We start from the raw sequence: 26,258 nt of genomic DNA on the forward strand, positions 1-26,258 counted from the left end.
GAGGGACACTGGACCAGTCTCTAGGACTGTCATTTGGGGAGAGATAGGTCCTGTCTTCACTGGAGTTCAGAAGAATGAGAGGGGATCTCATTGAAATGTACATGATACATGACAGGATGAGACAGGATGGAGATATTTCCCTGGGCTTGGGGGTGTCTAGAATGAGAGGTCAAAGTCTCAGAGTATGGGGTAAGACACTGAGAACTGAGGTGAGGAGAAATGTCTTATCTGAGGGTGGAGAACCTGTAGCGTTCTCTCCCACAGAAAGCTGTGGAGGCTGAGTTACTGAGTACACATAAGAAAGAGTTTCTCAGGTTTGCTAACAACACAGAGGCTATTTGGCCCATCACGTCGCTCCTGGCTTTCAGAGCAGTTTCATCAATTCCCTCCCCCGTTACATTCTCTCCCCCACATTCCCATCAACTCCACCCCTCACCCACACATTGGGGACAATTTACAGCAACCAGATAACCCCCCCGATCCACACATCATTGTGATGTTGGTGGGAACCGGAGCACCCGGGGGAAACCCACGCGGTCACTGGGACAACGTGCAAACTCCACACAGACAGCGCCGGAGATCAGGATCGAACCTGGGTCTCCGGATCCATGAGCTGTGCCACCCTCATCCAAAACATTCGCCAAGCTCACTGCCGCCCCCTTCCCCGCCTCGCCCACCCTCCGTGCTCAGACTGAATCGCACGTGGCTTCCTTGCGCGATGTGTGACGTGCTGATTACCAAAGCAGTCCTACCTGGTTGAAGAACCCTGACCGGCAGCATTTAGTTGATGGGCCAAATGGCTACCTCCTGTCTCCTAATAAACATTCCCTGCCCTCTCCTCTTCAGCTCCTCCCCATACACTCTCCCTTCTCAGTTCCTGCCTGCTCTTCCATTCACTTTCCTCTCTTGTTCTCTCCTTCCCTCTCTTTTCCCCTCCCCTTAATTCTCATCCCCTCCCTTCTCTCCCGTCCTCCCTCCCTTACTTCCTCTCCTCATTCTCTTCGTCCTCCTCTCCAGCTCTCCATCCTTCCTCCTCCATCTCCTCCTGCTCTTTTTCTCTCTCTCTTTCCCTCCATCTCCTTTAGTTTCGGAGTTGGGAAGTTATGTTGCAGTTATATCAGACGTCGGAGAGGCTGCACTTGGAGTATTGTGCACAGTTTTGGTCACCCTGTTATAGGAAAGGTGTTATTAAACTACAAAGAAAAGATTTTCCAGGATGTTGCCTGGACTTGGGGGCCTGAGTTACAAGGAGAGGTTGTGTAGAGTAGGACTTTATTCCCTGGAACGTAGGAGATCGAGGGGTGACCTGATAGAGGTGTATAAGATCATGAGGGACACAGACAGATTGTCTTTTTCCCAGCGAGGGGGTGCTAAAAACAAGAGGGCAGAGGTTTAAGATCAGAGGCGAGAGATTTAAAAGGGACATCAGGGGCAGCTTCTTCACACAAAGGGTGGTGCGTATTTGGAATGAGCTGCCAGAAGTAGTGGTTGAGGCGGGCACATTAGCAACGTTTAAAAGCCGTCTGGGTAAGTCCATGGATAGGAGAGGTTTAGATACTACGGGCCAAATGTGGGCAGATGGGACTAGCAACACAGTCGGCATGGATGAGATGGGCTGAAGGGCCTGTTTCTGTGCTGTGTGACTATGATTCCTCCTCCACTCTCTCCCGTCTCCCTCCTCTTTCCCTCTCCTCCCCCTCCATCCCACTCCCTCGCTCTCCTCTCTCCCACCCTCTCCCTCTCTTTCCCCTCCCCATCACCTCAGCCTTCCCCCCTCTCTTTCCCTCTCCCCCACCCTCCCCTCCTCCTCTCCCCTCCCCTCAGTACCTCTCCACGCCCCGTCCAGTATCTGCTCCTCACCTTCCCAGAATCTCCTGTCCAGTCCATGCTCCCCTGGCAATGGGAGCCCCCAGTCGCCACTTTACAACCATTCCAGTCCCTGACCCCCTCCCAGTGCCGGTCCCTCACCGTTCCCACTCCTACACTTCACAATATATTTTTTCTGAAGCCCCTTCCAGCATCACCACTTCCACCCTGACATTCCAGCCGTTGGCATGGCAACACACACTACATAAGGCTGATTCAGGTGCTCCCATTTTTCATTCATGTCTTGCTCAGACTAACTATCTTCTGTCGAGGAGCACACTGCATCCAGGAGCAGATGGAGGGATCAGAGCTAAATTAGGCACATTGGCAGCCAACTCACTTCCAATGTTATAAATTAAAGCCACCAGTACAAGTTGGGCACTAACTGAGTCAGTCATTGCCTGAGGCACTGTTACGCACATCAACAGGACCCCGGGAGGTGAGGAGTGATTGAAATTCTGTCCCAGTTACAGGAGGACAAATACACCTGGAGATTTATTTTTATACATTCTTGGGATCTGGCCTTCAATGACCACGGAGGCACTTACTGTTCATGGCTTGCGGCCCTCAAACTAAATAACAAGTTGGGCCATTTCACATTCAACCACATAAGCAGGTCTGGAGTTGTATATAGAGTCATAGGGTCATACAGCACAGAAACAGGCTCTTTGGCCCAACTTGTCCATGCCGACCACCTAAGCTAGCGCCATTCAGTCTGTATCCCTCTGAACCTTTCCTATCCATGTAATTATCGAGATGTCTTTTAAATGTTGTTATCCACCATTGGGCTGTAGGACTACATCTGTGGGGGGGGTGTGGGGTTAGGATTAATCTGGTCCATCGTTGTCTGGCATGCATACAATGGGTTGAATGGCCTCATTTCTGGGATGTAGATTTCAAAAACTCCAACTGCAATTTGTAATTTTTAAATGAGTAATTGGTTGATTACTGTCGCATGTACCGAGACACAGTGAAAAGCCTTTGTGTGCGTGCCATCCAGACAGATCATTCCGTACATAATAAGATAATAAGATTTCTTTATTAGTCACATGTACATCGAAACATACAGTGAAATGCATCTTTTGCATCGAGTGTTCTGGGGGCAGCCCACAAGTGTTGCCACGCTTCCAGCGCCAACATAGCATGCCCACAACTTCCTAACCCGTACATTTTTGGAATGTGGGAGGAAACCGGAGCACCCGGAGGAAACCCACGCAGACACGGGGAGAAGGTACAAACTCTTTACAGACAGCGGCCGGAATTGAACCCGGATCGCTGATGCTGTAATAGCGTTACGCTAACCGCTACACTACCGTGCCTGTTTCATAAGTACATCGAGGTAGTACAAAACAGAGTGCAGAATATAGTGGTGTTAGAGTTACAGAGAAAGTGCAGTGCAGGCAGACACAAGGTGCAAGGGCCATGACAAGGTAGATTGTGAGGTCAAGAGTTCATCTTTCAAGAGGTCATTCAAGATTCAGAATTTCTTACACTAAAGGGTTTTCCAGCCAAGGCCACTCCCCAGTAGTGAGATAGTAGTTTGCTATAAACCACCCTCCCCTCCATGGACTCTGTCTACACTTCCTGTGCCTCGGTGAAGCAGCCAACATAATCAAAGACCCCACCAACCCTGGACATTCTCTCTTCTCCCCCCTCCTGTCAGCAGAAGATACAACAGCTTGAGCCAGACTGAAGGACAGCTTCTATCCCACTGTTATCAGACTCTTAAACAGGCCTCTTATCTGCTGAAGAGAAACTCTTGATCTCCAAACCTACCTCATCATTGCTCTTGCACTTTATTTGTCTACCTGCACTGCACTTTCCAACTGTGCATTCTGTTAATGCTTTTCCTTTTGTAATACCTCAGTATAGTTCGTAGAGTCACACAGCATGGAAACAGGCCCTTCGGCCCCACTGGTCCATGATGACCGAGATACCCCATCCAAGCTAGTCCCAATTGCTCATGATTGGACCATAACCTTCTGAACCTTTCCTATCCATGTACCTGCCCAACTGTCCTTTTAAATGTTGTTATTGTACCTGCCTCAACTACTTTCTCTGGCAGCTCGTTCCGCATACACACCAGATTCCTATTAAATCTTTCCCATCTCACCTTAACCCTACGCCCTCTAGTTCTTGATTCCCCAACCCTGGGAACAAGACTGAGTGCATTCACCCTATCGATGTCCCTCGTGATTTTATACCCGATGCACTTGTGTATGAAATGATCTGTGTGGTGGCATGCAAAACAAAGCTTTTCACTCTACCTTGGTCCCTGTGACAATAATAAACCAATTACCAATTGCCAAGTATCTCCTCCTAAGAGCCAGGTTAGACAGGATGGCCTGAGCAGCCACCGATTGCGCTGTTAGAATCTGCATCCCTTGACAGCTTTGAGGAGGTTATCAAACCGCTTCACAGGGACGGAATATATCAACACCTCAACCCTGCGATCAATAGATCCGAGACTTGTGGTGGGAAGAGGAAGCTGAGCACATGTCTGTGGAAGGCGATCTTTGTCAGGGAGACCTTCAAGGCTTGCTAATGTCATGGGGTTGACCTTACAGCTCTCATAGCAGAGATGGTGACAGTAAGCAAATCATCGCTTTGTTCAGAGGGCTTTGAATGTGAATTTACAGCCCAGCATCTTACTGATGGCAGGAAAGGGTTAATGATATCAGTACAGCAGGTCTGGAGTCACACAGTGCCTGGCTGGGTAAGAATGTCTGTAAATGGGTCAGATTTTTATTACTTATGGATTGCTTTGTGGAAAAAGTGAACTCGAATGGTGTGGAGTTAGGATTTGAACTCTAGTCCGATGACCCCAAGAGACCTCATCAGTAAAATCATTCATAAAGTGTGTTTAACCAGTGCCTCTCTCAGTCTCTGAGCCTCCCACAGTTGGTGTAGTACATTGGCTGGTTAATGTTGAGAACAGTGTTGTAGTGGTTAAGTTCCTGAACCAGCACAGAGTCCTGAGCTGTTGAAGCCAGTGGATGTGAGTTTGAGAGCACAGCAGCTGGGAAGTGTAAACATAAAGAAGGAAGATTCATTAACAAATAAACTGTGTCACTAAAGGTGCCCTGAAACTCCTGGGTTGTTGCAAGGTTCCATCAGGTTCGATCCTGACATTGGTTGCTGTCTGGTAAATTGGTTTATTATTGTCACATTGTACTGAGGTACAGCGAAAAACTTGTATATTGTCCGTACAGATCAATTCATTACACAGTGCATTGAGGCAGTACAAGGGAAAACAATAACAGAATGCAGAATAAAGTGTTACAGTTACAGAGAAAGTGCAGTGCAGGCAGACAATGAGGTGCAAGGGCCATGATGAGGTGGATTGTTGGGTCAAGAGCCCATCTTATTTTATCTATGTAATCTTATCTGTGTGGAGTTTGCACATTCTCCCTGTAACCGTGTGGGTTTCCCCTGGGTGCTCCGGTTTCCTCCCACATCCCAGAAACTGCGGGTCGGTGGGTTAATTGGCCGCTGTAAATTGCCCCCAGTGAATGGGTGACAGTCACACTCTTTGAATTTTTTTTCCTCAAAAGAAGGGTGTAAGACGATAATTCTCTGCACAGCAAGATCCCAGAAACAGCAATGAGGTTGTCTAACAGTTAGTGATGTTGAGTGAGGGAGCTTCTCTCTGAAACAGTGGCCTTGGAATGAATCAGAATCAGAATCAATCAGAATCAGACTTATTATCACTGACTATGACGTAAAATGTGTTGTTTTGCGGCATCAGTACAGTGCAAGACATAAAAATCTTTAAATTACAAAAATAAATAAATAGAGCAATAAAAGGAATAAGGAGGTGGTGTTCATGGGGTCATGGACCGTTCAGATGGTGGAGAGGAAGAAGCTTTCCTGAATCGTTGAGTGTGGGTCTTCCTCCCCGATGGTAGTAACAGGAAGAGGGCATGTCCCGGATATTGAGGGTACTCAGTGATGGATGCTGCCTTCTTGAGGCACCGCCTCTTGAAGATGTCCTCGATGGTGGGGAGGGTTGTGCCCGAGATGGAGCTGGCTGAGTCTACAACCCTCTGCAGCCTCTTGCGATCCTGCACATTGGAGCCTCCATACCAGGCAGTGATGCAACCAGTCAGAATGCTCTCCACCGTATATCTGTAGAAATTTACAAGAGTCTTTGGTGGCATACCAAATCTCGAACTTGTAACGATGTAGAGCCGCTGGCGTGCCTTCTTCGTGATTGGGCTCAGGATAGATCCTCTGAGATGTTGACGCCCAGGAACTTGAAGATGTTCACCCTTTCCACCGCTGACCCCTCAATGAGGACTGGTGTGTGTTCTCCCGACTTCCCCTTCCTGAAGTCCACAATCGGTTCCTTGGTCTTGCTGATGCTGACCGTGAGGTTTTACATCCGCACAAAGGAGCGGACAAGGCTTCAGTCTAATGCCCCATCCGATACGTGTCCCCTCTGACAGTGTGGCACTCCCTCAGCAGTGACACTGAGAGTGTCGGTCTGGATAATGAGCACTGCAGTTAAATTATACATTTGACAACATGGCTCTTTGATTCAGGAGTGCACCAGCACTGTTATTGCAAGATTTATTTTTTTATCTTCTGTTCATGTGTGTGTCAGTTTTGAGTCTGATCGTTTGTCCTCGTTTATAGGGGAGGGAATGGTAGAACTCAAATTCAACATACAATCAATACATCAAGTGCAAGTTAAACCCTCTGGATTAGAATTTACGTCCCACAAAGCAACAGACCTGTTTACTCAATGAAGCAAGCTGTGTCCTTTTAATGAATTTTGCTTGTTCTACCCATTAAAGATTAAATCTGGAAAAGAACAGGGTGAAGAGATAAAGGACTTAGCTTCAGCGATGCGTGGCAGGGCTGTGTGATTTGGTTAGAGAGCATTTAGGAGAAACAGTGTCTTCCATTTCTTGAAGTCCTTCAAAAAAACGAGTTATCCCATGGGGCCACACAGGAATGACATCAAATATAATCTGACCGGCTGACACGAAAAGGCATTTGGTGACCAGAAATAAATCTGAAGGAGGCATGTTAGAGATGGAGAGAGGAGGGAAGAGGTTGAGGGAAGGAATTGCAGAGTCTCAGAACCAAGGCAGCTGAGGGCAGGGCTGCCAGTTCTACATTTGAGACAGATCAGCGTCACTTACAGCAATGAAGCAGACCATTCGGCCCGGCTCCTGGTGCCTGTACTCCATACCAGCCTTATCCTACACCCCTTCACCTGAACCCTAATAGCGTATAAACAGTAAGGAACAGGAGTGGGGCATTTGGCCCTCAAACCTGTACCACAGGACAGTATGATTGTGGCCGGCCTGATCTTGGCCTCAAAGTTTGATTTTTACCACTTGTTCCCACAAGCATTGACTGTAACAAAGATCAGTCTCAGACTCGAATAGATTCAATGACTTTAATGCACAGTTCTCTGGAGTAGACAGAAGTTCACCAGAGGCTGAGACTGTTTTCCCTGGAGCGAAGGAGGCCGAGGGGTGACTTTACGGAGGTTTATAAAATCATGAGTGGTGTAGACAGGATAGATAGTTGCAGTCTTTTTCCCAAGTTAGGGGAGTCTAAAACTAGAGGGAACAGGTTTAAGGTAAGAGGGGAAGGGGGATCTGAGGGGTAGGTTTCTCACACAGAGGGTGGTGGGTATGTGGAACGGGCTGCCAGAGGAGGTGGTAGAGACGGGTACAATTACAATGTTTAAAAGACAGTTGGACAGGAACATGGACAGGAAAGGTTTAGAGGGATATGGGCAATATATATTGGACTGTATTTAGGCACCTTGGTCAGCAGGGATGAGATGGGCTGAAGGGCCTGTTTTTGTGCTGTATAACTCTATGAATCAATGAATCTGTAAGTAATTTCTCCTCATCTCTGTCCCAAATGAGCAATCCCTTATTCTGTACTGACGCTTGTCCCAGTATCCAAATGAAGAGAGACATCCTCTCAGCATCCACCTTGTTCCCCGCTCCCCTCAGAACATGAAATATTTCAGTAGGACCACTGCCCATCTTCAATGACTATGGACCCAACCTCCACAAGTCCAGCCCACCAGGAATTAACTCACTGAACCTTCCACAGACTGTGTCCTGTGTCTGGTTTTCCCTTCCTCCCTCAAGGTATTTATCCAGCTTCTTCATAAACGTTTCTAAACCATCTGCCCCGCTCACTCCCCGTGGGAGCCAGTTCCACCTTCTCCCTACTATCTGATACAGACTGGAGGCTGGGTCTGTTATCCTGGAACGGAGGAGGTTAAGAGGGAATAAGACTGAGGGATATAGAATGATGAGGGGTATAGACAATCAGAATCAGGTTTATTATCACTGACCTATATGTCATACAATTTGTTTTGAGACAGCAGTACAGTGCAAAGACATTAAAATTACCATAAATTACATCCTCCCCGATGGTAGTAATGAGAAGAGAGCATGTCCCAGGTGGTGAGCGTCCTTGGTGATGGATGCCACATTCTTGAAGTACCGCCTCTTGGAGATGTCCTCAATGACGGGTTGTGCCCGTGATGGACCTGGCTGAATCTACAACCCTCTGTAGCCCCTTGCAACCCTGTGCATTGGAGCCTCCATACCAAGCAGTGATGCAACCAGTCAGAATGCTCTCCACTGTACATCTATAGAAATTTGTAAGATTTGGTGACGTACCAAATCTCCTCAAACTTCTAATGAAGTAGAACCGCTGGCGTGCCTTCTTTGTGATTTCATCAATGTGTTGGGCCCAGGATAGATCCTCTGAGATGTTGACACCCAGGAACTTGAAGCTGCTCACCCTTTCCACCGCTGACCCCTCAATGAGGACTGGTGTGTGTTCTCCTGACTTCCCCTTCCTGAAGTCCACAATCAGTTCCTTGGTCTTGCAGATGTTGAGTGAGATAGGGTAGACTGCAGGAAACTTTTCCCCATATCAGAGGTAGATAAAACTGGGGAACATGGATTGAGGCGAATCTGAGGGGGACCTTTCTCACCCAGAGGGTGGTGAGTACCTGGAACACACTGCCTGAGAGACCGGTGGAAGCAGAGTCCCTCTTAAGAAGTGTCCAGCACGAATTTCCCAGGCATAGCCAGCTACGGACCAAGTGCTGGAAGATGGGATTGATATGGATGGGTGCCCACTGGTTGGCATGGATACAGTGGGCTGAATGGCCTTCCAGGGGAGGCAAAGCTTCACCAGCACCTCCTCCAACCTCGTCTACTGCACTCAGCGCTCCCAATGTGGCCTCCTCTACATCGGTGAGACCAAGCTCAGACTGGGTGCCTGTCTCCTGCTGTGTGACTCCATAGCTCGACAGAGGTCCCTTTTGAGTGAGTGACCATCTGAGGTTGACGTCTCCTTTCCCAGAGGTCTCAAGAAAAATTTCAGGAGATCTGTCTGTACTCCTGCAACCGGGTAACTGCCCCTCACATCACCCACAGACCTTGATCAGTTGGCATTTGAAAGCTCGTAACACCAGGCTCAAGGACAGTGTCTATCCTGCTGTTGTAAGACCATTGATAACCCTAGTATGATAGCGTTGTATGATAGGGTTATGATAGGGTATAAGACTACCCTAGTACAATAAGATGGACTCTTGACCTCACAATCTACCTCATTATGGCCTTGCACCTTATTGTCTGCCTGCACTGCACTTTCTCTGTAACTGTAACACTTTATTCTGCATTCTGTTATTGTTTTCCCTTGTACTACCTCAATGCGCTGATGCGATGAAATGATCTGTATGGATGGCATGCAAAACAAAGTTTTTCACTGTACCTCAGTTCGTGTGACAATAATAAACCAATTTACCAAGTTATCAATTTCCTACTGCCTGGAATGTCAAGGCTGCCTGATTCCTTTAGGCTCCTGGACCCCGGATGCTCCTGGAGTTTATTGACATTAAGGGGAAATTCTGCAAGCCATCGTATCCCTCCCAATCCCATCTGGCATCAAGCCCGGCAGTAAATATTGAATCCATTTATCATTGCTCCAGAGCAGCTGTCTCATCCTTCCCTGAGAGAAGGTGCCTGACTCAGCAGTGCCGTCCAATTTATCACCCCTCGCATTACCTGTGTCCTCTGAAATCCTCAAGGATTTCTGCACTCGTTTGGAAAAGCACGAGTGGCCCGTTCTGGAGTGACAATGTTTTCCTGGTGTTCACCAGGGCACCGAGTGACTGAAACTGGGGTCAAACCACCCCCTTCACACTCCCCCTGCCCCACAACAGGTGTTGTGAAAGCAGTTTGAAGTTAAAGTGGGTGACTGGATATGAACCATTGCTTCAGATTTATGAGGTGGTACACTTTGGAAGGACAAACTCCAGGGCAGAGTACAAGGTAAACGGCAAGGTACTTGGCAGTGTAGAGGAGCAGAGGGATCTGGGGGTTCATATTCACAGTTCACTGAAAGTTGCCTCACAGGTGGAAAGAGCAGTTAAGAAGGCCTATGGGATGTTGGCTTTCATAAATCGTGGGATTGAGTTTAAGAGCCGCGAAGTGATGCAGCTTTACAAAACTCTAGTTAGACCACACTTAGAGTACTGTGTCCAGTTTTGGTCGCCGCATTATAGGAAGGATGTGGAGGTGTTGGAGAGGGTGCAGAGGAGATTTACCAGGATGCTGCCTGGATTAGAGCATATGGAATATGAGGAGAGGCTTAAGGTGCTTGGGCTTTATTCACTGGAAAGGAGGAGGATGAGAGGAGACATGATAGAGGTACATAAAATATTGAGAGGAATAGATAGAGTAGATAGTCAGCGCCTCCTTCCCAGGGCACCAATGCTCAAGAGCATGGCTTTAAGGTTATGGGTGGGAGGTTCAGAGGAGATGTCAGGGGGAAGTTTTTCACCCAGAGAGTGGTTGGTGCATGGAATGCACTGCCTGGGGTGGTGGTGGAGGCAGATACATTGAACAGGTTCAAGAGTTTGTTGGATAGGCATATGGAGGAATGTGAGATGGAGGGATATGCGGGAGGAAGGGGTTAGATAGTGTGAGGGTGGTTTGATGGACGGCACAACATGGTGGGCCGAAGGGCCTGTTTTGTGCTGTGTGGTTCTATAGGACCTCAAACAAGCAGAGCAGACAGACAAGAGGCTATTGTTATAGTGGTGAACAGTGAGTGAACAGTGCACGAACATACTCCACTGTTACACTCTCTCTGCTTAACAGTGGTGAACACAGTTCTCGAACACACTAACAATGGTGAACGTAACTCTCTGACACTGACAATGGTGAACACAGATCTCTAGTACACTACAGTGGTGAACACAGCTCTCTGACACACTAACGGTGGTGAACACGGCTCTCTAACAATGAACTGTTTAAGCCACTATACTCGAAATTCATCTTTTTTTCCATTTTGTGTTGCAGAGAGTTAAGGAGCACTCTGTTTATGACTGTCTAACCCTTTAAATATGTTTCTTTTGAGCCTTTCATCATTATTAAAAGCCAGTTCCTCTGGGAGTGGACAGTGCCAGTTGTTATTAAAGCCAGAGTAAGTGCCTACTCTCGGCAGGAGTGAATTATGATCACGGCACCCCTACTGACCTGATCCAGGGTGAGCAAAACACCGAGAACCTCAATTCAAAAAGACTGCACACTTGTACTGACTGGCTGTAATTCTTCTGGCCATTGGTTAAAGCAAGTTTCGTCTATGCAATGGCAACTGGTCTGGTCATAGAGTCATACAGATCAGAAACAGGCCCATCAGCCCAACCGGACCATGCCAACCAAGGTCCCTATCTGAGCTAGTCCCATTTGCCCACATTTCACCCACATCCCTCTAAACTTTTCCTATTCATGTATCTGTCTAAAAGTCTTTTGAATGTTGCTAATGTACCTGCCTCAACCACTTCCTCTGGCAGCTCGTTCCACATACTGACCACCTTCTGGGTGAAAAAGTTGCCCCTCAGGTTCCTATTAAATCTCTCCCCTCTCACCTTAAACCAATGCCCTCTGGTTCTTAATTTCCTAGCCCTGGGGAAAAGACTGTGTGCATTCTATGTCTGTCATGATTTTATACAACCTCTGATGTTTCCTAGGTTAATCTCTGGGTCAGTGACAGTTTATATTTTGGAAAGTCAAAGTTGAGTTTATTTTCAGATGCACAAGTCCATGTGTGCACAGGTGCAATGGAAAACTTACTTGCAGCAGCATCACAGGCACACAGCATCAGATAAGCAGCATTCGCAAGAAAAACATAAATTAAACATGTTTTACACAATTTTTACAAGAAAAACACAATTAGAACAAAAAAATGTCCATTGCAGTGCAAAGTGGTCATCGTGTTTCCATACTGAAATAGTGATTAGGTTTGTGTCGGTTGGTTCAAGAACCAAATGGTTGAAGGGAAGTAGCTGTCCCTGAACCCGGTGGTGTGGGACTTCAGGCTTCTGTACCTCCTGCCTGGTGGGAGCTGCGAGAAGATGGCATGGCCTGGATGGTGGGGATCTTTGATGATGGATGTTGCCTTCTTGAGGCAGCACCTCCTGTAGATACCACCGATGGTGGGGAGGGATGTGCCCCTGATGTATTGGGCTGAGTCCACTACTCTCTGCAGCTTCTTACGTTCCTGCGCATTTGAATTGCCCAATGTCCATGCCTTTCCTCCAAGTAGGATTATGGAGCAATGGGAAGGGATTGATCTTACAGCAACGTCTCCATGGACCTGTGTATCTACAATGTGTTTTCATCAAGAAAAGGGAAATGGATGTGAAATTAATTGCATCTTCAGAGTTTGTTTATGGAAGCATTGAGTTCAAGAGTCAGGAAGTTACGTTGCAGCTTTATAAAACTCTGGTCAGGCTGCCTCTGGAGTATTGCATTCAGTTCTGGTCGCCCCATTACAGGAAGGATGTGGAGCCTTTGGAGAGGGTGCAGAAGAGGTTCACCAGGATGCTGCCTGGATTAGAGAGCACTATAAGGAGAGGCTGGACAGACCTGATAGAAGTTTATAAAATTATGAGAAGCATAGATAAAGTAGAGACCAGGTATCTTTTCCCCAGGGTCAGAATGTCTAATTAGTATTAATTAGTATAGGGCATGCATTTAAGGTGAGGGGGGTAAGACAAAAGGAGATGTGTGGGGCAAGTTTTTTTACACAGAGAGTGGTGGGTGCCTGGAATGTGCTGCCAGGGGTGGGGGTGGAGGCAGATACGATAGAGGTGTTTAAGAGGCTCTCAGATAGGCACGTGACTGTGCAGAGAATGGAGGGATGTGGACATTGTGTAGGCAGAAGGGATTAGTTTAGTTAGGCATTTAATTACTAGTTTAATTAGTCCAGCACAACATTGTGGGCTGAAGGGCCTGTTCCTGTGCTGTATTGTTCTATGTTCTATGTTGTATGTTCTATGTTTGAAGCACCTCCAGTCAAACTTTGATTGAGTTGGGAAAGGAACGTAGCTGCCAGGTTAATTTCCATAGCAACCTTCACTCCGCTTCGGAGTGCGTTCACACATTTGGAGGTGTGTGAGGTGTTCTGCAGAGATGAGAAGACAACGTGTGGGATCCGAGCTTGCTTCCTTCTCACGAGAAGAATCTTTGTTTCACAGACCTCCAGGTGGGAGGTTTGAAAGGTTATTGATTTGTGAAGGGAGGTTGAATCGGGGCCAAGGTTCTGACAGTCTGGTCTTGCAAACTAACATTCATCCACAGGCTCAATTTACTTCCACAGAGCCATAAGAGTTGTACAGCACGGAAACAGGCCCTTCAGCCCTACTCGTCCATGCCAACCAAGATGTCTATCTGAGCTAGTCCCATTTGCCTGCATTTGGCCCATATCCCTCTAAACCTTTCCTATCCGTATATCTGTCCAAATGTCTTTTAAATGTTATCATTGAACCTGCCTCTACTACATCCTCTGGCAGCTCGTTCCATATACCCACCACCCTCTGTGTGAAAAAGTTGCCCCTCGGGTCCCTTTTAAATCTTTCCTGTCTCACCTTAGACCTGTGCCCTCTAATTTTAGACAACCCTACCCTAGGGAAAAGACTGTGACCACCCACCTTAGCTACGCCCCTCACGATCTTATAAACCTCTATCAGGCCTCCTTCACTCCAGGGAAAACAGTCCCAGCCTATCCAGTCTCTTCTTATAACAGAAACCCTCCAGTCCCAATAACGTCCTCATGAATCTGTGGGAACCGAGTTACCAGCCCCGGTAACATCCAGCCTGTCTGTGGGAACAAGGGACGGCGAGGAGGAGAGATTGTTTCGATCTGGTGTAGAGTCTGTCAGCTCTTTTGTGCTACTGCTTGCCAAGGGAAAGTAACAAAGGAAGATCACTCAACAGATCTATCAAGACTGCACCTGAACAAGAATATATCAAAAGCCTCACCACAAGGCACACTGATTTCCTAAAGGTTTACTTATACCTGTACACCCTGCTGAAAAATGTTAAAATAAAGCATACAAACTACCAATTATTTCCAAACAGAAAACCATACAGTTACACTGCATTCCCATTTGGTAATAGGTAATAAACCTTTTAAATACATTGAACTGTGGAACGACGTATCCATACTTCACTCCTTTCCCGTCCTTAAAAAGTAAAAATAACGTACAAGCTATTAACATTTACATACAGTACATAAGAATATACAACCAGTTAAATAGTTACATCAATGTTCAGTTGTAAATTCAACAAACTGCTCGATCAATTGGTCTTGTTGTTCTCTGAACTATTCATTGCAAGTTGAACTTGACGTCTCTGAAATATCTTGTCTGGGCACTGATAATTTTACTGATAAGCATATCTGTTCTCATATTCAATTGTAGCTTCAACACAACTGAAGTCTTCATAACGGTGAATATGTTCATGACATATTTTTGATCCCTGATCTTTCTGCTACCACTTGCATAAACCAAACTGTTCACATGAAACTTAGGGCATGAATAACACCTCTTATCATGTATGATGGTTGTTTCAATTACACCTTATATTTGGTTAATTACTGAAATTACAGCACCCCAGTATCGACTTTGATTATTATTCAGGGTCCCCATCGATAAGCCTTCGCTATCACTGCCCTCTGCTCCCACCTTATATGCCAAGTTCCACTCCTGCAGGTTCCAGATCTTTCCATGTTCCTGCTGCCAGTTTTGATGTCACAAATCCAACTCCTCCGACTTTCCCTTACTGGAAGATTCCAAGGTTTTTCACGCTGCAATGAGGGAGCTTCACTCGGTACCTATCTTTTTTTCCCTCAGTAAAGGGGATTGTGATTTGGTTGAAGCTGCAGAGACCAGTCTCTGTGTCATGAGAACAAATAACCAGTGTTGGCCATCAGCTCTCTGCCAAATAATTCACACACTTGGTGATCCAAACAAAGAGGGTTATTTCCCCTTAGGATTTGGTCCTTAAGTGGCAGTGTTTTTTCTTCACATACAGATCAAATGCCTCCTTTAGTGTGCTGGGACAGGTTAGAGGGAATTTGCTTTGTATCTAACCTATATCGTCCATGCCTTGACTAAATGTGATGGGACAATACAGAGGGAACTTTATTCTGTATCTAACCTGTTCTGTCTCTACACAGGAGTGTGTGATGGGACGTTGTAGAGGGAGCTTCACTCTGTTCCTGACCCTGGGAATGTGTGAAGGGATGGTGTAGAGGGAATTTCACTCTATGTCTGACCCCAAGAGAGTGTGATGGATCGGTGTGGAGGGAACTTCACTGTGTGTCTGACCCTGGGAGTGTGTGATGGGACAGTGCAGAGGGAGCTTTACGCTGTGTCTGACCCTGGGAGTGTGTGATGGGACAGTGTAGAGGGAGCTTCACTCTGTGTCTGACCCCGGGAGTGTGTGATGGGACGGTGTAGAGGGAGCTTTACGCTGTGTCTGACCCTGGGAGTGTGTGATGGGACAGTGTAGAGGGAGCTTCACTCTGTGTCTGACCTTGGGAGTGTGTGATGGGACAGTGTGTAAACTGATACAGGTGTACCTGACTTGGAAGTGATTGGTGCTGAGACTGACTGCAAAATCAGAATCAGAATCAGAATCAATGAGGAAAGGTTCTAATTCTGAAACAAATTTAAGAGCGCTCAACAGAAAGAATTACATCCAGCATTTTTCCTTAAAGACCTGGGAAAGAAAACTGTGATGGTGGAGGTGCTTTCAGAGTATATTTGTAGATGCATTATGTGGATTACGAGCTCAGTTCCTGGTTGATGAGGGTTTATTTAACAAAGGTCACTTCTCAGATCAATAACAAGCTGAGTGCGACAAATGGAGCTGAGGAACAACCTGTACACGGCAGTGGATGATAGGAGCAGATGTCAGGAACTCAAGGCTCTAGTTCACTTCCAGCCGGGATTAGGGAAGACCACTCACCCCTCCGAACATCCCTGCCCTGAGTTTGCTCAGACATACAGCAGCAACTCTTAACTGTTGCAGAAATAATTCCAGAAATTCCAAGTGTGCTGCCTCGGAACAGCCACAGCTGACAATTCATTGTTCTCCACCTGTAACACATCCTACAGAAGCACCCCACATTCCCAACCCACCAGTGCCACCCAGGAGACGGACTGCAGAGCACTCTGATACACCCCACACCCCTCACTGTAACACTCTGATACACCCCACACCCCTCACTGTAACACTCTGATACACCCAACACCCCTCACTGTAACACTCTGATACACCCCACACCCCTCACTGTAACACTGATACACCCCACACCCCTCACTGTAACACTCTGATACACCCCACACCCCTCACTGTAACACTCTGATACACCCCACACCCCACACCCCTCACTGTAACACTCTGATACACCCCACACCCCTCACTGTAACACTCTGATACACCCCACACCCCTCACTGTAACACTCTGATACACCCCACACCCCACACCCCTCACTGTAACACTCTGATACACCCCACACCCCACACCCCTTACTGTAACACTTTGATACACCCCACACCCCTCACTGTAACACTGACTCACCCTTCACCCTTCTCTGTAACACTGACACACCCCACACCCCTCACTGCAACACTCTGACACACCCCACACCCCTCACTGTAACACTGATTCACCCTTCACCCTTCTCTGTAACACTGACACACCCCACACCCCTCACTGCAACACTCTGATACACCCCACACCCCTCACTGTAACACTCTGATACACCCCACACCCCTCACTGTAACACTGACTCACCCTTCACCCCTCTCTGTAACACTGACACACCCCACACCCCTCACTGCAACACTCTGATACACCCCACACCCCTCACTGCAACACTCTGATACACCCCACACCCCTCACTGTAACACTGATACACCCCACACCCCACAGCCCTCACTGTAACACTCTGATACACCCCACAGCCCTCACTGTAACACTCTGATACACCCCACACCCCACACCCCTCACTGTAACACTCTGATACACCCCACACCCCACACCCCTCACTGTAACACTGATACACCCCACACCCCACACCTCTCACTGTAACACTGACTCACCCTTCACCCCTCTCTGTAACACTGACTCACCCCACACCTCTCACTGTAACACTGACACACCCCACACCCCTCACTGTAACACTGACTCACCCTTCACCCCTCTCTGTAACACTGACACACCCCACACCCCTCACTGCAACACTCTGATACACCCCACACCCCTCACTGCAACACTCTGACACACCCCACACCCCTCACTGTAACACTCTGATACACCCCACACCCCTCACTGCAACACTCTGATACACCCCACACCCCTCACTGCAACACTCTGACACACCCCACACCCCTCACTGTAACACTCTGACACACCCCACACCCCTCACTGTAACACTGACTCACCCTTCACCCCTCCCTGTAACACCCCTCACTGTAACTGTCCCCTCTATCTTCCACATGGTACAACAGTTGACCTTCTTTTGCTTGCAACCATTTACTTATAAATGGCTCCCTTCTGCCAACCTCTGGGCACCCTCTCTCCTCCTCGACCCGATGGACCCAATCCATTTCTGTGCCCAGTCATTGGTCAGCCCTCTGATAACACCTAAGGTGGCTCAGCTTTAGGTCAGGTTTTCTGACATATCTCATGTCCATTGTGTCAATTGCAGGACTGAAAATGCTTCTAACTGCAGGCTGCTGTTGCTGTGGTGTGTGCAGCGAGGGGGTGGGCAGGAGAGGATTCGATTTGTGTCTGCCAGCAGCACCGTGACAGACTGATAACAATTCAGTGACGGCTCGGTCAACACTGAAGGATAGTGAGGTGTTTGTAACCAGGCTGAGTCAGAGCTGAGGCAACATCATAAACACAGCTCTGTGCTGACATCACACTGAATAACATCCCCAAAGGACATCCCTATCCATCATCTGACGCACACTGACAGACATACTGACCGCTCCCCCCCTCCCTCCCTCCCTCTCTCTCTCTCTCTCTCTCTCTCTCTCTCTCTATAGAATGTAGACCAACAGGCCCTTCGGCCCACCATGTCTGTGCCGACCGTGTTGCCAAATTAATCTAATCCCATCTGCCCATGATCCATACCCCTCCATTCCCTGCGTATTAAGTGCCTGTCTAAATGCCCCAAACCCCACTATAGCGCCTGTTTCCACCACCACCCTGGCAGCCCGTTCCAGGCACCCATTGCTCTGTGTGTAAATAAACTTGCCCCACACATCTCCTTTAAACTTTCCCCCTCTCACCTTAAAGCTAGGCCCTCTAGTATTTGACATTTCTACCCTGGGGAAAAGACTCTATCTACCCTATCTATGCCTCTCATGATTTTATAAACCTCTATCAGGTCTCCCCTCAGCCTCCGATGCTCCAGTGAAAACAACACAAGTTTGTCCAACCTCTCCTTATAGCTCATGCCCTCTAATCCAGGCAACATCCTGGTGAACCTCCTCTGTACCCTCTCCACAGTCTCCACACCCTTCCTGTAATGGGGTGACCAGAACTGCACACAATGCTCCAAATACAGCCTAATTAAAGTGCTCTCTTCAGCCTCTCCCTCTTCCCTTGCTCTTTCTCTCACACTCTCTCTCCTCATCTCTAACTCTTACTCACTCCTTCTCTCTTTCCCCCACTCTCTTTCCACCTCATTCTCTCCCATTGCCTCTGCCTCCTCCCCACTTTCTCACTTACTCCCTCTTATTGGTATTGGGATTGGTTTATTATTGTCACTTGTACCGAGGTACAGTGAAAAACTTGTCTTGCACACCGATCGTACAGGTCAATTCATTACACAGTGCAGTTACATTGAGTTAGTACAGAGTGCATTGATGTAGTACAGGGAAAAACAATAACAGTACAGAGTAAAGTGTCACAGCTACAGAGAAAGTGCAGTGCAATAAGGTGCAAGGTCACAACAAGGTAGATCGTGAGGTCAGAGTCCATCTGATTGTATAAGGGAACCGTTCAATAGTCTTATCACAGTGGGGTAGAAGCTGTCCTTAAGTCTGGTGGTACATGCCCTCAGGCTCCTGTATCTTCTACCTGATGGAAGAGGAGAGAAGAGAGAATGTCCTGGGTGGGTGGGGTCTTTGATTATGCTGGCTGCTACACCAAGACAGCGAGAGTCCAAGGAGGGGAGACTGGTGTCCGTATTGCGCTGGGCTGTCCCCACAACTCTCTGCAGCTTCTTGCGGTCCTCGGCAGAGCAGTTGCCGTACCAAGCCATGATACATCCAGGTAGGATGCTTTCTATGGTGGATCGGTAAAAGTTGGTGAGAGTCAAAGGGGACAAACCAAATTTCTTTAGCCTCCTGAGGAAGTAGAGGCGCTGGTGAGCTTTCTTGGCCGTGGCATCCACATGGTTTGTCCAGGACAGGTTGTTGGTGATGTTCACTCCCAGGAACTTGAAGCTCTCAACCCTCTTGACCTCAGCACCATTGATGTAGACAGGTGCATGTACACTTCCCCCTTTCCTGAAGTCAATGACCAGCTCTTTTGTTTTGTTGACATTGAGGGAAAGGTTGTTGTCATGACACCATTCCACTAAGCTCTCTATCTCCTTCCTGTACTCTGACTCATCACTGTTTGAGATACGGCCTACAACGGTGGTATCATCTGCAAACTTGTAGATGGAGTTAGAGCAGAATCTGGCCACACAGTCATGAGTGTATAGGGAGTAGAGTAGAGGGCTGAGGACGCAGCCTTGAGGTCCCCCCTTTCTCTACCAGTACTCTCACCCTCACCCTTACCCTCACCCTCTCACCCTCTCACCCTCACCTTCTCAACCTCTCACCATCTCACCCTCACCTTCTCACCCTCTCACCCTCACCCTCACCCTCACCCTCACCCTGGGTATCTCACTGCCTACCAGCCATCCCATTGGGTAACTCAAACCCTACTTTAAATCCCATTGGGTAATCAAAACCTTGCTGTTAATCCCATTGGGTAACTATCCACTCTATTAGGAAGCACCCCCAAAGTTCCCTTATTGGATAACTTAACCCCTATGGTAAACCCCATTGGGTATCTCACTGCCTTCCAGCTATCCTATTGGATACCTCAAATCCTACTTTAAATCCCATTGGGTAACTCTATTTACACTATTAGGAGACAGCCCCAAAGTTCTATTGGATAACAACCCCTATCATTAAACCCCATTGGTTAACTCACTGCCTACTGGCCATCCTTTTAGGTAACCCGAGACCTTGTGTAAATCTCATTGGGTGGTTCACCCCGACAATCCACCAATTGGATAACCCAGTCCCTGCAGTCAATCCCATTGGATAAATCAGACCAATGAAAGTATTGTTTTTCATTTTGTTATGCAATTGGCCTGAGCTCGAAACTGGCCTGAATGTTTCTGTTCTCCATCTATGTGTTGATCAATAAATGTGTTTAAACATTGATCCTAGCATACATAATTGGATTTGGATATTAATAGACAGATTACTTATGTTGATATCTTACTGTTATTATTTCTGATGTCATATCGCCAGTAAACCAATTGCTCATGCACTGTTGGTCAGAGACCACATTCCCTCTGTTTACATTCAATAGATGAGATCACGTTCTATTCCCAAGAAATGTGGTGTCATGGATGCTGGGAATTACGGTGCCTGTTCAGTACTGGCCGAGTACAGGAACTGGAATGTGCTGACCCTGATGCAGGGTTTCAACAAATCCTTTCCCCCCACAGATGCTGCTCGACCTGCTGAGTTCCTCCAGCAGATCGGTTGTTGCTCCAGATTCCAACACCTGCAGTCTCCTGTGTCTCCACAAGAACTGGGATTCACTGGGATTAGAATGGGAGACAGGTTTGGTGGCTCAGTCTGCTCCTGTCGCCTGCAGGGAGCCTCTGATCTCTGGTCTGTAAACAGGGGCAGCAGTGAGTTCTTACTCACCCTGAACAAACAGGCCAAAGGCATTTGGTATTGGGATTGGTTTATTATTGTCACTTGTACCGAGGTCCAGTGAAAAACTTGTCTTACAAACCGATCGTACAGGTCAATTCATTACACAGTGCAGTTACATGGAGTTAGTACAGAGTGCATTGATGTAGTACAGGTAAAAACAATAACAGTACAGAGTAAAGTGTCACAGCTACAGAGAAAATGCAGTGCAATAAGGTGCAAGGTCACAACAAGGTAGATCGTGAGGTCAGAGTCCATCTCATCGTATAAGGAGACAGTTCAATAGTCTTATCACAGTGGGGTAGAAGCTGTCCCTCAGTCTGGTGGTACGTGCCCTCAGACTCTTGTATCTTCTACCCAATGGAAGAGGAGAGAAGAGAGAATGTCCCGGGCAGGTGGGGCCTTTTGCTGGCTGTGATGATAATGTCCACAAGACCAGCTATCGGAGGTTGGAATGGGCGAGCTACAGTGATGCGTCATCATTATAAATAACTTCAAATGCCTTTCCCACTTCCACAAAGCTCTTTCATACCATTTAGGAATCTATGATACAGAGGCAATATGAACGTTCTAGTTCACAGTTCCCAAGTGGATCCAAGCTGCGAAAGTCAAACAAACTCCAGATCCTGGAAATCGGAAATAAAATCAGGAAGAGCTGGGAACACCCAGCAGGTCAGGCAGCATATGTGGAGGGAGAAACAGCTGACATTTCAGCATCCAAGTTGGGTTCAGTGTCAGAAGGTACCTTTGTCAGTAACACACTTACTGCAATGTGGTACTTGGCTGCAGGGGCTAAGTTCAGAGTAAATCCTCTCTGTCTGTTTGTCTCTTTCTCTCCATATATCTCTCTCACTGTTTTCTCACTCTCTCTAGGTCTCTCTCTTCTGTCTGTCTATCTATCAATCTATCTATCTATCTATCTATCTATCTATCTATCTATCTATCTATCTATCTATCTATCTATCTATCTATCTACTTTCTCTCTCTCCCCCTCTCTCTCCCTGTTCATCTGTCTGTCTAGGTTCTCTCTTTATCTATCTCTCTACCTACCCATCCATATCTGTCTAGTTTTCTCTCTCTCTCTCTCTCTATTTCTATCCATCTGTTTGTCTAGGTCTCTCCCTCTCTCTCTTTATCTATCTGTCTGGTCCTATGGCCCTTTCTCTATCTATCTATCTACATCTCTCTCTCTCTCTCTCTCTCTCTCTCTCAGCCTTTCTCTCTGTCCTCCATTCTGTGTCTGCCTGTCTTTCTTCCCCCAACTCTCCCACCTCTCATTTCTCTCTTTCCCTCAAATAAACTTCTGAAACCATTCTGCAGGTCTAGCAACACAAGACCTGCTCCTGTCCGAGGATCTCTCATTACCTTAGAGATGTAACAGGTCTTAAGGTAGTCAGAAGGAGAGGAGGGCAGAAAATGTAGGGCAGAAGGCAGGAGAGGTTTAATGACACAGAGGATACTGGTGCCCGGTAAGAGGAGGCAGTGATGGAAACACACCAGAACCAAACGCTGGGTCCGGAGGAGGAGAAAATGGGGTCAACAGAGTCCTTACCTGGAATAGTGAACTTGACGTTGAGTCTGGAGGGTTGTTGCATGTCAGGTTAGAAGGTGAGGTGCTGTTTTCCAAGCTGTGACTGGACTGGATGGGGTGTAGAGGAGATTCACCAGGGCGTTGACTGGGATGGAGCGTTTCAGTTCAGAGGAGAGACTAGAGAGGCTGGGTCTGTTCTCACTGGAGCGAAGGAGGCTGAGGGGAGGCCTGATAGAGATGTACACAAAATTATGAGGGTGGGGGGTAGATGGGGTAGATAATTTGAAACTTTTCCTCATTGCAGAGGAATCTAAAACTGGAGGGCATCAGTTTATATTAGGGGATTAGGGGTTTAGAGGGGATCTGAGAGGGATCTTTCTCCCCCAGAGGGGGTTGGAAACTGGAAGCACAGTTAAGAAGTATCTGAATGAGCACTTCAATCACCAAGGCCGAGAGGGCTTTGGGCAAAGTGCTGGCAAGTGAAATTTGTATAGTACATGATGGTCGGCATGGATGTGATGGGCCGAAGGGCCTGTTTCCGTGCTGTAGGACTCTAGGACTCTTATTGATGGACCCAGAGGCTGTGGACAGAGAGGTCTGGATGTGGAGACTGTGGAGAGGGTGCAGAAGAGGTTCACCAGGATGCTGCCTGGATTAGAGGGTATGGGCTGTAAAAAGAGGTTGGCAAACTGGGGTTGTTTTTCCTGGAGCGTCGGAGGCTGAGGGGAGACCTGATAGAGGATTTTAAAATTATGAGAGGCAGAGACATGGTAGACAGTCAGAATCTTTTCCCCAGGGTAGAAATGTCAAACACCAGAGGACATGCTTTTAAAGTTAGAGGGGGGGGGAGTTTAAAGGTGACGTGAGGGGCAAGTGTTTCACGCAGCGAGTGGTGGGTGCCTGGAATTTGTTACCAGGGGTAGCAGTGGAAGCAGGTAGTTTAGTGGAGTTTGAGAGGCTTTTAGACAGACACATGAATATGAAGGGAATGGATATGAATGATACACAGGAAGAGCCAATTTAGTATAAATTGGCACCAAGATTGGCACAACATCATGGGCCGAATGGCCTGTCCAGTGCTGTACTGTTCCACGTTCTATGTTCTAGGTCAGAGTGGGTGAATTAAAGTGATCAGAAGTTCAGGGCCACCGCTTGCAACTGAGTGAGGGTGACCTACAAAGTGGTCAACCATTTTGTGCTTGGTTTCTCCAGTACAAAGGAGGCCAGTGTGAGCAGTGCGTGTTGTACACTGGATGAAGTCTATGGTTGTCTGCTTCACTTGGAAGGAGACCTGGCTCTGTCTCTCTCTCTCCCTTAGCTGTCCGTTCATCTTTTTTGTACTGTCCAACTGTTTCCCAAGATCAATCCGAGCACAGGAGAGATAACCAGGCTGGAGGCTCAAGAGTTTCATGCTGGTACAGCAAGAGCTGGCTATAGTTACAGATCCAGCACTCTGTGAACCTCAGGACAAGCTGTTGCCTACATCTAAGCAGCGAGTACAAAGCAGATGGTGTTTAAATTTACCTTGTGCTCATCAAGTAAGTGTTGTTAGTTCCAAAGGGATGGAATGTTCCCAATTCAGCATGACAGTGACATTCAAATCCTCAAAGGTGAATTACTGCATGGGTCAGACACAGAGTGAAGCTCCCTCTACACCGTCCCATCACACACTCCCGGGGTCAGACACAGAGTGAAGCTCCCTCTACACCGTCCCATCACACACTCCCGGGGTCAGACACAGAGTGAAGCTCCCTCTACACCGTCCCATCACACACTCCCAGGGTCAGACACAGAGTGAAGCTCCCTCTCCCTCTGCCTCTTGCTCTTTTCCCATTGAACTCACCCAGGCCTGAGATAAGGCAGATTGGCACAGAGTAAGGTTCACTCCACAGTATCACATCGAACCCTTGAAAGGAAAAGATTTGCAACTGTGGAGAGAGAGCAGGTTAGAAGCACCAATGGACATTCCTTCCACAGGTTCCCAGGGCTGACTGCTGAACGCGCTCCTGGTGTGTTCCCTCTGTTGTGCCTGGTGGAGCAGCTGTCATGGGCTTTCCAGCCGACTCAGTGCCTCAGGTTGTCTCAGCTGAGGGATCACAGCCAGGGGCAGATGCTTCACCATCTATCCTGCTCTGTTGTTCTCAGGTGCCACATTTCCAACACCCAGTTCACTGGGAGCCAAGCAACATAGACTGAGGGATAGCACCAAGACAACGGGCCCAACAGCCTCCCTTGCAATGGCTGGTCATTGAGACGTGAGACCCACAGCATGGAGTCTGGCCCTTTGGCCCACTGAGTCTATGCTGACCATTAACCAGCCATTTTGCACTAATTCTACACTGGTCCCATTTTATTCTCCCCCCACTTCCATCAACTCCCCCCAGATTCTACCACTCACCACACACTAGGGGCAACTTGCAGGGTATAATTAACCCACCCAACCCAGGCAAGAGCTGATTTTTCACGGCCCTCGCTGAACCTTCTGCCCCTCTCCCTCTTCCTTTCCCAGACTGCCTCTTTGTCACCGACTACTTCACCAGGACCCCCCGCAAGCTCAACGCCTTCACCTCCTTCACCAGCGCCGAGCTCTTCCATTTCCACGTGCCCGAGGACACGGTGGTGGCCGTCTGGAACCTGATCACCTTCAAGGAGCAAGGAGGCAGCTTTGGCGACTCCTGTCCGGATCGAGACATCACCGTGTGAGTGGTCCCCAGCGGGGTTATATCTGTCGGGAAAGGGGGAGGTGGGAAAGGCTCGAACGCACGCACATGGATTTCACACATCCTTCAACCCTGTTGGTGTTTATGCCGCACATGAGTCTCCTCACACCCTCCGCACAGCGATACATCGCTGAGTCCAGAAGGTCGTGGGTTCAAGTCTGACTCCAGAGACTGGAGCAGGGCCTCCAAGCTGAGACTCAGTGCGAAGGGTCGGCTTTTGTGAGACCTTCAACTGCGCCCTTCTCCCTCAGCCATGTGGCAGGAATTCCTGATCTCCAGATCTATCCCTCAAATGGTGGTGGCGCAGTGGTTAAATTAATCCACAGGAGTCGACTGAGTTCAAATCCCACTCCGGCAGCTGTGGAGTTTAAATAATGTGATTCACCGTATATTTTTGGAAAATAAATCAGAGATGGGCAGTAAATGTTGTCCTTACAGCTGTTCCCTGGCTTACAACAGGGTTCTGTTCCTGAGAGACACAGGAGACGGCAGACACTGGAATCTGGAGCAACAAACAATCTGCTGGAGGAACTCAGCGGGTCGAGCAGCATCTGCGGGGGCAGGGGGGAAGGGATTGTCGATGTTTTGGGCTGCCTCCAACCACCCTTCGCTCCCCTCCCACACCTCTGTCTCTTTTCTCTGCCACTGTCTCCCAACTCCACCCCTACCTGTCATTACCTGCCTATCATCTCACCCCCCTCCTCAGTCCACCAACCGCCTCGGACTCCAGTCTCCCTCCCCTCCCCCTCTTCTCCTCTTTATACCAGCCGTCTCCCTTCTCCACTCTCAGTCCTGACGCAGGGTCTCAACCCGAAACGTCGACAGTTC

General features: G+C 48.0%; 1 protein-coding gene across 2 annotated transcripts in view; it reads left to right on the top strand.

Moving 5' to 3' along the window:
• Positions 1-26,258, top strand: part of tmem8b (transmembrane protein 8B) — a 97,513-nt gene that overhangs the window by 8,608 nt on the left and 62,647 nt on the right. For both annotated transcript variants that reach the window (XM_052019880.1, XM_052019881.1), the window contains exon 2: positions 25,220-25,409. In XM_052019880.1, the coding sequence (XP_051875840.1) occupies positions 25,220-25,409 (190 nt within the window). The remainder of the gene's footprint in view (positions 1-25,219; positions 25,410-26,258) is intronic.

The sequence above is a fragment of the Pristis pectinata genome, chromosome 7, assembly GCF_009764475.1.
Source record: "Pristis pectinata isolate sPriPec2 chromosome 7, sPriPec2.1.pri, whole genome shotgun sequence".
NCBI lineage: Eukaryota > Metazoa > Chordata > Chondrichthyes > Rhinopristiformes > Pristidae > Pristis > Pristis pectinata.